This window comes from Carcharhinus amblyrhynchos, chromosome 8 (assembly GCF_965287045.1).
Source record: "Carcharhinus amblyrhynchos chromosome 8, sCarAmb.v2.hapA, whole genome shotgun sequence".
Taxonomy (NCBI): domain Eukaryota; kingdom Metazoa; phylum Chordata; class Chondrichthyes; order Carcharhiniformes; family Carcharhinidae; genus Carcharhinus; species Carcharhinus amblyrhynchos.
Genome location: NC_137331.1, coordinates 69,531,526 through 69,545,306, shown reverse-complemented (window position 1 = coordinate 69,545,306; position 13,781 = coordinate 69,531,526). Strand labels below are relative to the sequence as shown.

Genomic DNA, 13,781 nt, shown 5'->3' with positions numbered 1-13,781 from the left:
GTCTGGCGCAGCAGCAGAAATTGAACTGCAAATTTGCATTTTACTTCAGCATAAATGCATGATGTGTTTGCCCCCTCTCCCCCATCAGTAACGGGGCACGTTTCCTGATGTTCAATTTCATGATTATAACAAAATACCACATCATTATCAGGCTCCCACGCTGACATTATATTATTCCCATGCCCCCATTAGAAAATCCATCCACCATGGTGTGACAGCAGAACAGCGTGTATCACAACTGGTCTCTGAAGGTGTGCACCTGGTGAGCAAGGGGAGCTCAGGTAAGGTGCAATACTCAGGGACAGGGGTGTGTGGGTGCTGCCCAGGGGCCCAGATAATGCACAGGTAGTGCCGAGACAGTGCCAGAGTCAGGGGGTGGATGTGGGGGAGGGTTAGTGGGTGATGGTGGTTCCTGGCTGAACTGGTTTGCTCACCGCGGGCTGGGGCAGCCTATTAAAATGGTAAGGTCCCATCTCTATAAATAGCATTTTTGCCTCCAGTAGCCATGAAAACACAGGAGGCATCCATCTATATTAACAGCCTGTACATCCAAAGAAGAAATAGGAGCCCTGGTCAAGGTCTGAAGTTATTAAGATTGATAATTCAGGCCAGAGGGTTGCAAAATGGCTGCTCCTCTGGCTGAAACAGTGCAGAAGGCCAAACAGATCAGAGTGGGATTGGAAGAGAATTGTAGTGACTGATAGGGAGTTCAGAATCAGAGTGGTGGACAGAATGGATATTGTGCCAAACTATGTAAAAGAATTATAATCAGATTTTGATAAGTACAGACAAGTGTTCCAATGAATCATGTGGAAGTTCATAGGAATCATAGCAATTGAGATATGATTACAGTCTGCAACCTGATTCTGCACTTACAGGCATTCATTCTATAAAGGAGTAAAGAATAGAACTGGTCTAATTTGTTCCCACTGAGGTGTTGAAAACAATTTTATCACTATTCCTAACAACCAACGTGAAATGATTTAACTCAGAACAGACTAGAGAACAAACTTGCGGTTTTCTTAAACTATTTTCCACACTGGGCATTGCACTTCGCAACTGTCCCAATAGGTTAGCTTACCTGGCTGCAGTGGAAGTGCACTAGGATCGTAAGGAAATGGGTGGGGAAGGTGGTGGGGGGCCGGAGGGTGGGAGAGGGGGTGGTGGGAAGGGAGAAACAAAAGCATTCCCTTATCTTAGAAGTTAATTTGCACTTTTGTCCAAAGTTTAGAAAGAACTGACTAATCTTAAAAAAAAGATCTGGGGATATAGGCATCTGGAAGTGCTGTTGTCCATTTAGTAAATGCTATTAAGTCAGATGTCCCAAGGTTTTGGCCCAGTGATCTTGAAGAAATGGCAATAAACGTCCAAGTCAGAATATGTGTATTTCTCAGCGAACTTGAAGGTAGTGTGTTCCAACTTTGGGCATCCCAAAACAAAATTATCATTGAAGTGAGCATCTTATGTTGATCAAATACGTAACTGAAAATAATCTCCCAAAAGTTCCTCAGAGTTGCTTTCACACTACGGTAGGTAACTTGTCAGAATAGCAGAAACTCTGTTTGTGCATTTGAACAGAGTATCTGATGCTCTTTTGGTGATGTAACAATGGCAGAGTGGGAACAAAGGCGAAGAATTTCCCAATCATTTTACATCAGTATTTTTGAAACACCCTACATCAAAAAGGAGAGATAGAAGTCCCTTGCATGTAGGAATGCATCATGTTTGGGACGTAAAAGGTAACTTTGGACCAGACCTTAAAGTCACCTGTAGTGATATGCGGATAGAGCTTTAAATGTTCTCCAATGTGTGCTTGTGCATGCTTTCCTATTAATGTCTTTGACTCAAGTTACACTTGAAGGCTTTTGTGTGAGCCACTTCAATCTACAGCAGAAATATCGAGTTCATGTTAGCAACCTGCCAATTGAATTGCCACCAGCTGTGTAAACAGCGTAAGTGAGTCAGTTTTTGGATGCTTTGGATGTGGGAGAGTTTTTTTCCTGAAGTTGCAGAACTCCATGCTGTCCTGTTGGCCAGCATTCAGCTATGCTGTAAAAATGTCAGCATTCCCTTGGATGAGAAAATGATTTTTTAATTAGAGAAAAACAAGATTTGTATTCAGATTGTGGCTTCCTTGCAAGAGTGTCACGAAATTCTTTCACTCAAAATCTGAGCATCTGAGGTTAATGAATTAAGGTTTGTTTTGCCTAAATAAATATGTGGTTTATCTTCAGGAAATTAAAGAATGAGAATGGAACACAACTTACTACAGTTGTAATACTACCTTTTGAATGATATTAATGAAAAAATATCACAAAATTCATTTATTTAAAATAAGCAAAAAAGATTTCTCGACTTTTCACAGAAATGGCTATCATATAATCAGTAATGATAGATACTTTTAAAATAAACTGACTATAATAGTGTGCCACACTTGAGCTATGCCATTCTCCTTGTAAGTTTCTCTCCATGTCAAAGATAATTCTTAACAAAGCCAACACAATCAGTTTAAGTGATTCTGATTTACTCTTACAATAGTACTATGTATAATTTGCAATCCATGTTTCAAGAGTTCACCCACCTCCATTATATAATATTTCTCACAGGATTAAGTAAATTACACTGCAGTGTTATATACCACCATACTGTCAATAAATCATAAAAGGGTGGCATGGACCCAAGCAAGGTGCAATGATCTTTAACAGTTCCACGGAGCGCTGGTATATAAATTATCACAGGGAAAATAACAGAGAAGTTCCGAAAAGAGAGAAAGTAAATCATTTGCGTTTACATCAAAATGAAAAGGTGTCAAATCACAGGTGTACATCTACTAGTGGCTAGTTTCAGAATAACAAAGTGCAGTATAAGATTACCAATTCACTTTCTTGGTATGCAAAAGAGCTACCAATTCACTTTCTCAGTCAGTTTCTCAGTGTGTTGGAAAGGATCCAGAAAATAGGAGAATGGTGAAAATCAACTTGAAGTATCATAAAAATATGGTGGAGAATCAGGGAAGTAATGATTTTATATGGAAGAAAAGTAGTTAGGCAAAAATAATCCAACCATTAATACTATTTAATTTCCATATTACAAACAATAAATCACTAGAGTACTTTTCAAGTCTGTGAATTATCAAGTTACTGGGTATTGGATTAAAATGGATTGACACCTGGTGGTGGTTATAATTGTTATTATTACAAGGGTTACATGATTTAATGAGCAATGTATATTTTTATTGCTGTATTAAATATCATTATGAAGGCTATATGGAAGTGAAAAAGTGTGGAGGGGACTGCCACGCAAAATCAAATGGCAGAAGGAGATCACAGAAACCTCACGACAAGGACAGCATGATAGGCTTCTTTTACCATGATTTAGGGCAATAGCAGAATGACCATTTTAAAATTGGAATAGCTAAAAACACTGACATTTTCTCTCAAATTCACCAGTCAATGGTCTAAGGTATGATTTATACGTTTAGAATGTGTACAAAAGCACCAAATTTCTAATTTATTTATTTTATTACAGAACTTAACCAGAAATTTAGGCTGGGTAGTAGCCACTTTTTGGACACTGCAAATGTTCTTGACCTGCAAAAAGGCATCAATGGTATGTGCGCACATCTATAAAATGAAGAATATCGATGCCATCATTACAGTTACAATTACGCATTTCATAAAACTGTTTTAAGGCAAAAGGAAGGAGTTCAAATGACTTGTTCTGAGGTCCGCCTGGCAGCAAGTCTGAGTGATTTAACTGTTAGAGATTAAAGGGATTCAGATTATTTTAATGGGAAAAAGATGCAAGGTAGTTATACTTGGGAACAATGGTAAGAATTTTCATCCTCACTGTAGGTAGTGACAGTTAGGAAAATTTCCAGTTTGACCTGATTGCTGGCCTCCCTCCAGCCCTCATCGATCCCAATGCAGAGTGGCAGCAGGACACCCCCACACTCCCCACTGTCCCCTAGGCCCCACCCCCCCATACGCCCCGCTCCCTTCGCACTGGCCAATGGGCAGTGCCAAGGTTCTCCCTGGGCATGGGCACTTTATCTCTTGGGCAGTGTCGGGGCACAGACTAATACTGCCAGAATGCCTATGCCCAGGAGACACTCCTAGCCGCTTGACCCCCCCAGGGGGCCCTGTTTGCCCCATGGCATGGGCACTTTACCCCTTGGGTAGTGCCAGGGCACAGGCTAACACTGCCAGGAAAGCTATGCCCAGGGGCCATTCCCCGCCGCTTGACACCCCTCCCCTGCCTCCCCCCCTCCCTTTCCCTTCCCCCCCCCCCCTCCCTCCCCCTCCCCAGGGGACCCTAATTGCCACCTTCACTCCAGTGGGGTCAGGCCACTAGTTCCCCGAAAGTGGGGAGCTAGTATAATCCCCGCTGGAGTGAAACATTGTGGCAGGGAGGGAGGGAGAGGCTAGCGGGCCCAGAGAATTCAGTCCCGGGCCCACGAATAGCATTTAAATGATATTTAAAAATTTAAATACTATCCCACCTCCCTGCCGATTTCTAGCACGGAGTGGATTGCGGTGGAAATCCAGCACTGGGAGATGCTAGTGGGGTATAAATGCTTGTAGGAATTCCACAAATCGCACCCCTCCCCTGTGTGATTCTCCCAGCCCACTGCACTGGAAAAATCAAGCCCCCAGGTACTTGCCTAGATCTTATCTCAAGAATAAAATAACTCCTTTTACTTGACTCGGATATTAACAGAAACCGTTAACTATTCTGCTTGGTCTTAATATTCATAGAAGTGAAACTCCATTCTCTTGCAGCATTTTTATGTGTGTGTGTGCGCGCGTGCGTGTGCGCGTACACGTGTGTGGAAGTTTCCGATATTTTTCTAAGTGTTTCTCACCGAGAATCCCACTAGCCTCTTCAGTGTGAAAAATTATCGTATCTTAAAAAAATTCCTCGAGGTCCACACTGAACTCGTTGCAAACTGCCTCTGATTCACTCACCCTGGAATTGCTTCATCTCAGTAATCAGCTCCTTTTAAATATCTCCTCAGAACTTGTTCCAAGTCGAATCGGGAGGATGGCTGTCATGTTTCACTAAGGGAGCCCTAGCCAGGATGGAGTGACGAGAGGTGTAATGTCCTCTACCCTTGCAGGGGCAGATATTCAACCAACAAGTTAACCAGCTGTGTGTGGGTGATGGCGCCACTGATAGTGAGTGCCAGTTTATTCCATAAGAGAATGATACAGTGTTGAAAGATGAATGATCTTCTTCATACAGCCAGAGTAAGTCTGTCTCCTCGTGTCTCCCGTTGCACTTCTTAACAGACCCATCACAACGTCACAGTGATCTCAGTCCAGCCATTTCACAGGGTTCCACACTCATCCTGCTACCCTCCCTAAGCGCACGTATCATCTTTGTACCAGAACCTATTGAGATAAAAATATTCATCTTTACAACAGTAAGGTGAATGTGATGATCCAAAAATGGTGACTCAATCAAAAATTGCTTGTTCTTCAATATTTCCAAGAAAACACCATCACAGCTAATGCACTTTAAAATCATTTAATGGTCTTCGTTTTGCTGACTACAGACAAAATGCAATCAGAAACGTACTCAGTCCAAGTATAATTTCCAGAGACAACAACAGTGTCATAGCATCATTGTAACATTATAAAACTTGCGTAAAAACCTACAGTACATTTTGTTGTATGCTACAGCCGTAACTGGTATGAAAACTCTTACATTACATAAAAATCTGTAAAAACAAGTGTTTTGCCACTGAAATGAAATGGTGCAAATTCACCCTTTTACGTTCTGAACTTCTTTTGGGAAACTGACATTTGTTAACTAGCAAAAATGAACTTGTACACAAATGTTATTGCATAGAATTAACAGCACTGTAACAAACTATTTGGCCCAATTGGTGTATGCGTCAAGCAAGCTTCCTCCCATCCTAGTCCATTTATCCTTCTCCATCTTACTAGTTTTCCCTTAAATGCATCAATGAGGAGAAACTTGAGATGCTGGGATTATTTTCAATGCAGCAGAGAAGGCTTAAAGGAGCCCTGATACTAAATATCACTGTGTCTTAGAGGCAACATTCTCTCACCCCTAGGTCAGATGGTTATGTGTTCAAGTCCCACTCCAGATACCTGAGCCCAAAAAGCAGGCGGACATAAAATATCCCATGGCACTGTTTCGAAAAAGAGCAGGGGGTACCTGCCCAGTGTCCTGGCCAACATTTATCCAGCATCCGATGTCAAAGCAAAAAAGCTTTCTGTTCTTGGTACTATTCTTATATATGAATACTGACAAATTTTTTTAAAAAAGGGCAGTTGAAAATATAGTCACCGTTCATGTCACAGAAATGCCTGATAAAGCTTTTTTCAGTTCTAGATTTTTATTTGGCTGTGTGCATTAGAAGTTATAAATAAAATTACTATTTAAAATACATCACTTCAGAATATATAAAAATGATTACAATTTTAAACATAATTCAGCTACAACGAATGCACAGAAATAATCAAATTTGGTATATTACTGGCTTTCATTGCTAATACCAAATATCAATGAGTACAAAAATTCTTAAGCACCAAAGGCTTCTGATACCAACTGAAACTGTAAAATGTGTGCAGCACCATTGGTCAAAGCATATATAGTCACAGAAAACACGTCATTACTGCTGTGAAATGTAAGTATGTTGATGCATTTTAGTGACTTTTCAAATTCTCACTGTACAATGTTTAAACTTCCAATCTAAAGATTGTTATTTAATTACTTGTATAACAGGCTTCAAAACTGAGTATTTCAAGTGTTACATCAACTCATTGGTACTATAATTGACTTGGTACAAAACTTTATATAAAATTAGAAAATAAAAAATACAATCCAACAATAATCAATTTTTGAGGCATAGTTGATCAGCACCATATTCGTGCACAACACATCCCTGGCTTTGTGAAGGTGTGAGGTACATTTGTTAGAATGAAGATAATGGGGTCTTCACACAATCACCATCTTGCCTTTTGAAGTTTCCTCAAACAATACATTGAGTACACAGTTGGAAAAGACCAAACGGTTAGTCATTGGATAGTGTATGTGAAGACTACATAATCACTTCTCAGTGAACTTCACCTTAGTAATTATCACTGCTTCAAAAATAAATTAATTAAAAATGCACGTCATAACTGCCATATCCATGTCATGAGTTGTTTTAAATGATAAGAAGTTTCGACAGAATGATAAATAGTGATGCTTTTCAGGCAAGTCACAGCACTGTTATGCAAAAGCAAAATATTGCGATGCTGGAATTCTCAATAGAAATGGAAGCTGCTCGGGGTACTCAGCAGAACTGGCAGCATTTGTGGAGTGAGAAAGAAAGGAAGGCAATGGCCCAAATTCTGCACCATTAAAGGCAAAGAAACTGTCAGCATTCATTGTCATTATTTCTCTGAAACTGACAGCAATTTCGGGAATATGCATATGCACCATTAAATGTGGAAATCCTGAAGCTGCTGTAAGCAATTGTCTGCTGCTCTGTGGGGTACACTGTTGAAGCACTTGCACACTGCAGTCAATTAGAAATCACTGAACTGATAAGAATTTTCCCTTTTACACTACATAATCTCTTGAAAAAATTACACCTTGTTGAATGATGTGGGACTGAACATCATATGAAGTTCAGAATTATTACTAAAGAATCTCTCTGGCCCTAAAAATTAATTTTATATTTGTCTGACATCAATTTTTTTCCCATTATAAAACTGTCATCTCTTTTTAAAATAATAGTTGTTTATATTTTGCTCTCTCCCTCAATTTGATGTGTATTTCCTACTTATTTATTTTAATCTCTTATAAAATGTAGTTATAAGTGAAGAGCAGTCAGTTCCTTACTTGCTGTCTGTGAGGATCCATCAACCTGACTGGCTGTTTATTCTGCTTCTTGACATCAACGTTGCTGAATGCCTGGAGATTCTCTTGACTTAATGTGGTGATTCAAACTAACATCACAAAAAGGAAGATCCATGCTAGATCTTTGTGGTCAGCTTCAAGATCAGTGGTGAGAGTTGCTGCATCGCACTATCAGTGAAATCATGCCAATATTTTAGGTTAGTGACCTATCATCAGCGTCATGTCGGATGAAAGGTCATTGACCTGAAGGATAACTTTAATTCTCTCGCCACAGAAGCTGCTTGACCTGCTGAATACTCACAGTATTTTCTGTTTTTATTTTGTTTGCAGTGTGAGCAATTTAATAATTAATCTGCAAGTACTTTTAGTTCCATGAATTCATTACTGAGGTACATCTTAATACTTTGATTAAACTGACTTGTTCTTTAAAATGGGACATTGCTTAAAGTGAGAAAAGGGTCTAAGTGCAGAGGGTCAGCAGTGGCCAAAATGTGACCAGAAAGTTATTTCATCCCCACCCCCCCTCCCCACAACATCTTTGTTTGTTATGCAGATATCAGTAGACAATGCAAGAGGCTGAGAAACATTTTATTTTTTTTCCAAGTATTGTGTCCGTTTTTCCAGAATTGCACAGGAGATTATTTTCTGCTCGTTGGCTTCACGCAAACTGGGCAACATCTCCCTTTCTTTTTGGTAGATTTGGTGCATTTGAGAAGGGGACATTTCTCCACATAGCAGGTTACCTGGCCATTCTGGAAAAAAATAATTAGCAGGGTAAGTATAAAGGCTTTCCTCCCATTGTTTTAACCTGTGGGAAAACAATATTTCAGTCACATGTTTCAATGATCAATTCTTACCTTTCAAACATGGTTCATAGTGGGAATTAACTTACTCATGGTTACTTTTCCCCACCATTTTATCGTGCACACAATCTAAATCATTAGTCCACCAAATTGGATTGATTTCAAAAGGGATAATGTTCACCTGTTTTTGGAGATTATATGAGTGTGTTAGCTGTCTCGAATAAACTACACTGTTAGCCATAGTCAAAGCACCAGGGGCCAGTTTTTAATTGCTGGCTGCCCACTTCATGCCTGCAAAATTGTCAGCCAGCAATTGATAATTGGGAGTGAGGGATTGCAGTTCAGCTTGCCAGAATCGAGGCGTTTGTAATGCAGTTTTCATGCCTGCAACTAAACAGCTAAACTGCTGCTGACCACCTCAGTGTGGGAGTCAGTTGCTTTCCCACCTTTCTACACAATGTAGTATAGCGGAGTGCCCGCAGCACCCCAGAGATCACGTCTGCAGATGTTGGTACATAGTGGCACGCTGTTGGTTGATGCATACTACCAAATACAAGAACCTAATCAAGTTTCAGAGTGACTCATAGTGATTCTCCCATCCCACGGCACTGTTTTTGTAGTGCAGCAGGCTAGGAGACTCAAACGCCATGGCCTCCCCGAATCTCTGGCAGCTGTCAGTTCCACACCGGAAATCAGCACGGAGCTGCATAAATTATGGTAATACTCATTACCATATATTTTAAATGTCATTAGTAGGCCCAGGACTGAAATCTCCGGGTCCGCTAGCATCTCAGCCCTCCACCAGGAGTGGTTCATTCCAGCAGGATTTAGTATAGTTCCCCACTCATGGGGAGCTGGCAGCCTGACCCCGCTGGAGTGAAGGGGGAGAAATCAAGGCCCTCCAGAGGATCAGTTGCCAAGGAGTTGCCCCCGGGCATTGTCAGCCTAGATTCCCTACCGCTGCCGAAGGGGTAAAGTGCCCCGGAGAGCCTGGGGCGGTGCTGGGACGGGACCTCTGGGGGGGTTCCCGCTGCCACTCTGCATTGGGCCTGAGTGACACAGGGAGGGAGACAAGCAATCGAGGCTGGGCACTGGGGTGGGGTGGGTCAGCTTGCTGGGGGGGTTTGGGACAGCAGGGGATGGTTTGGAGCTGCGGGTGAGGGGGCTCGGGGAGGGGTGATTGAGGCGAGCCAGGGCTAGCCAGTGATTGAGCTGGTCAACAATTGGGAGGCCGGCAATGCAGGGCTATTGCACATGTGCCAAATCACGGAGCTGACAGATCACTGCATGTACAGTGGCCCTCTCAGCACTATGCTGCAGGCGTCTCTTGAGGGAAGGGGCCCCACCCACTGATTTTTCATGAGATTCACACCATTGCACTTTGCAGTGCATAGAGTATGGGAGATTCATTTTGAAAACCCCACTTAAAAAAAAACAATGCGCTTTACTCCAATTTTTACATAAATTCCAATCTAAAGTCCACATCCCACCATCGCTGGTATTGACTGGCCGAAGGGGGTGAGGGGGAGGGAGGACAGACCCACATCACTAGGGAAGCTCTGCAGATTTAGGTGTGTGGGATGGTGTCAGGAAAGATACAGCATCATCATTTGCAGGCCCCCTGGGTCCATCCCCACAAGGACTACTCCCCTTTAACCGTCACGATGGACCCCCATCCCCGTCTTGTCCCATCTACCACTTGAGTCTCCTGACCTCAGAATTAACCTGGACTTTACAGCATAGTAGGTCTTCCTGTAGCTTCAGCAGTGGCCACTGCTCCCAGCTGACGCTACTGGGATTACACTGGCCAGCATCTCTCTAAAATGGGATATCTTTCTGAGAAAGGGGCAGTAGTCAAGCCTTAACATTGCTTCTAGCATTAAGTCATTGTGGGGAACAGCAGATGGGGTAGTGAGCAGGCTTCACCTGATGCTTTAGCCAGTAGTGCGGGGACTGTAGCGCCCTGTAAAATCCAGGCTCGTGTAACATTATACAATGTAAAAAATGGAAATTATGAAAATCTCGAGTTTTGATTAACTTATAAACATTATTCTAACTCTGTCATTAACTGGTATGAAATGAATGGATAGCAATTGGTAAAGTTATGCCAGTTGAACCACCTCGGCTTACTGTACATTGATAGTGCTTGAAATGCTCTGCAATAGACAACTGAAAATTAGCTGCACCCTTACACATACCTTACAGTGACAGGTAGTGCAGTCTTCCTTTTTCCAACGATCATTTTCATTCATATGATTTCCTTTTTCATCTGTGCAGCCATAGTGTTTCAGACGTGATTCTAGTTGATTGATCTATGAAGGTATATAAATATGATGTATACTAGCCAAACTTCATTTGTATTGTTACTGGTCATCACATCAGAAAAGGCTAATACTATAAAAATTCTTGATACCTGTCATTCTGTCACATATTTCAGCCTCTATCTACATCAGTCCTTTTTTAAACAGTGGCAATATTGCAAGGAAACATTATGGAACCCAAGTCATTTCATTAGTCCTTCAGTTTTTGTTTCAAAGTAACAAGGCATTCTATATTTGTTTTTGCTCTATAACTGCTGAAAAAACTCTGTCTTGCACAGGACATGGGCAGCATGGTAGCACACAATGGTTAGCATTGCTTCCTCTCAGTGCCACAGACCCAGGTTTGGTTCCTGGCTTGGTTATTGTTTATGCGGAGTCTGCATGGGTTTACTCTGGGTGCTCTGGTTTTCTCCCACAATCCAAACGACGTGCTGGTTAAGTGCATCAGCCATGCTAAATTCACCTTCAACGTACCCCCAAACAGGTGCCAGAGTGTGGTGACTAGGGGATTTTTACAATAACTTCAGTACAACGTACACCTATTTGGGACACTAATAAATAAATTATAAAAAATTCAGAACACTGGGACTCTCAGAATATTTTTGTTTTATGTTATCTAAGGGATCTTGACAAAGTGGATGTGGAGCAGATGCTTCATGGGTAATAGAAGCCATATTCTGAAAAAAATACATTTAACTTTGGACTAGCCCACGGATAATTTAATTGTGATTCTGTAATGAGCCTATAAAGGGACATATAAATAAGTTCAATGTCCAGAGGAAATATTATTTTGAAAAAAAACAAAAGACAATTAATCATCAGTGATATGAGTGAACTCAAAACTTTCTGATAGAAATCTTAACAGATTCCCAGTCAGCTCAGACTTCGACAAATTCTTATGTCAATGTTGTTAAAATGTTAATGTGAGTTTGGGGATGTATAAAATCTGAACTGATCAATATCAAGTTGGATATTAATTTTTAGTGAGCTCTAAATATTAAAACAAATGAATTATTATAAGTTGTTTCGATAAACTGTCATGCCACCTGATCACTGAAAATGAAAGCAGAGACATTTAGCAACATGCAAAATGATATCCTGATAAGGAATGATTTTACTATCTGTCACTTTCAGGGATTGTATCTCAGAAAATATGCAGCCTATGATTTTCTTTCAGAATAAAGGGTTTTTCTTACCTAATAAGTTCACTATCACCAATAGCCTAATAATGAGCTGCTGAGGGACTGGAGCAAAGGGCAGGGATTTCGGTTCCTAGATCATTGGGACCTCTTTAGGGGCAGGTGTGACCTGTACAGTAAAGACGGGTGGCACTTAAATCCCAGGGGGACTAATATCTTGGTGGGAAGACTGGCTAAGTCTACTGGGGGGACTTTAAACTAGAAAGGATGGGGGGAGGGAATTGTGATAGGGAGACTGGGACGGAGGGGGTTAGCTCCCAGGTAGGGAAGGACTGCAGGCAGTATGAGAGGGAGGTTAGACAGGGGGTGAAGAAAGGAGATGCCCAGAGTGAGGGTCTGAAGTGTATCTATTTTAATGCCAGGAGTGTAGTGAATAAGGTAGATGAGCTTAGGGCGTGGATTGCTGCTTGGGAATGTGATGTGGTGGCCATTACGGAGACTTGGATGTCTCAGGGACAGGACTGGGTACTTCAGGTGCCAGGATTCAGATGCTTCAGGAAGGACAGGGAGGGAGGCAAAAGAGGTGGTGGAGTGGCACTGTTGATCAGGGACAGTGTCATGGCTGCAGAGGAGGAGGATGCCGTGGAGGGACTATCTACGGAGTCTCTGTGGGTGGAAGTTAGGAACAGCAAAGGGTCAAAAACTTTGCTGGGTGTATTCTATAGGCCGCCCAATAGTAACAGGGAAGTTGAGGTGCAGATAGGGAAACAGATTCTAGAGAGGTGTAGTAATAACAGAGTTGTCGTGATGGGAGACTTCAATTTCCCAAACATCGATTGGAATATCCCAAGGGTAAGGGGTTTGGATGGGGAGGAGTTTGTTAGGTGTGTTCAGGAAGGTTTCCTGACACAGTATATGGATAAGCCTACGAGAGGAGAGGCTGTACTTGACCTGGTACTGGCGAATGAACCAGGACAGATGATGGATCTCTCAGTAGGAGAGCATCTTGGGAATGGAGATCATAATTCTATCTCCTTCACAATTGCATTGGAACGAGATAGGATCAGGAAGGATAGGAAGGTGTTTGTCTGGAGTAAGGGGAAATACGAAGACGTCAGGAAGTTACTTGGATAAATAAACTGGAAGGAGGCGTTCTTAGGGAAAAGTACCGAAGGAAGGTGGTGGATATTCAAGGAATGTTTGTCTGGAGCTCTGAATGACAACGTTCCGATGAGACAAGGGGGTTTTGGTAGGTCGCGGGAACCGTGGTGCACAAAGGCTGTGGTGAACCTAGTCAGGAGGAAAAGGAAGGTGTACAAAAGGTTCAGGGAGCTAGGAGATGTTAAGGATCTTGAGGAGTATAAGGATTGTAGAAAGGAGCTTAAAAGGGAAATTAGGAGAGCCAGAGGGGGTCATGAGAAGGTCTTGGCGGGTAAGATTAAGGAGAATCCCAAGGCCTTCTATAAATATGTGAAAAGTAAAAGGATGAAAAGAGAAGGGATAGGACCTATAAAAGGTGAAGGGGGAAAGGTCTGTGTGGAACCAGAAGAAATGGCAGAGGTGCTTAATGAGTACTTTGCCTCAGTATTCACAGTGGAAACTGATCTGGGAGATTTTGCTATGGATTTGCAGCAGATGGA

General features: G+C 41.8%; 1 protein-coding gene across 1 annotated transcript in view; it reads right to left on the bottom strand.

Annotated features, from left to right (window-relative positions):
- Window positions 1-8,431: 8,431 nt before the first annotated feature.
- Window positions 8,432-13,781, bottom strand: part of LOC145347031 (peroxidasin homolog) — a 403,231-nt gene continuing 397,881 nt past the window's right edge. Inside the window, exons 22-23 of the mRNA XM_080194932.1 lie at window positions 10,880-10,993; window positions 8,432-8,630 (exon numbers count right to left, since the gene is read on the bottom strand). Coding sequence (XP_080051058.1) covers window positions 8,517-8,630; window positions 10,880-10,993 — 228 coding nt within the window. The 3' untranslated portion in view covers window positions 8,432-8,516. The remainder of the gene's footprint in view (window positions 8,631-10,879; window positions 10,994-13,781) is intronic.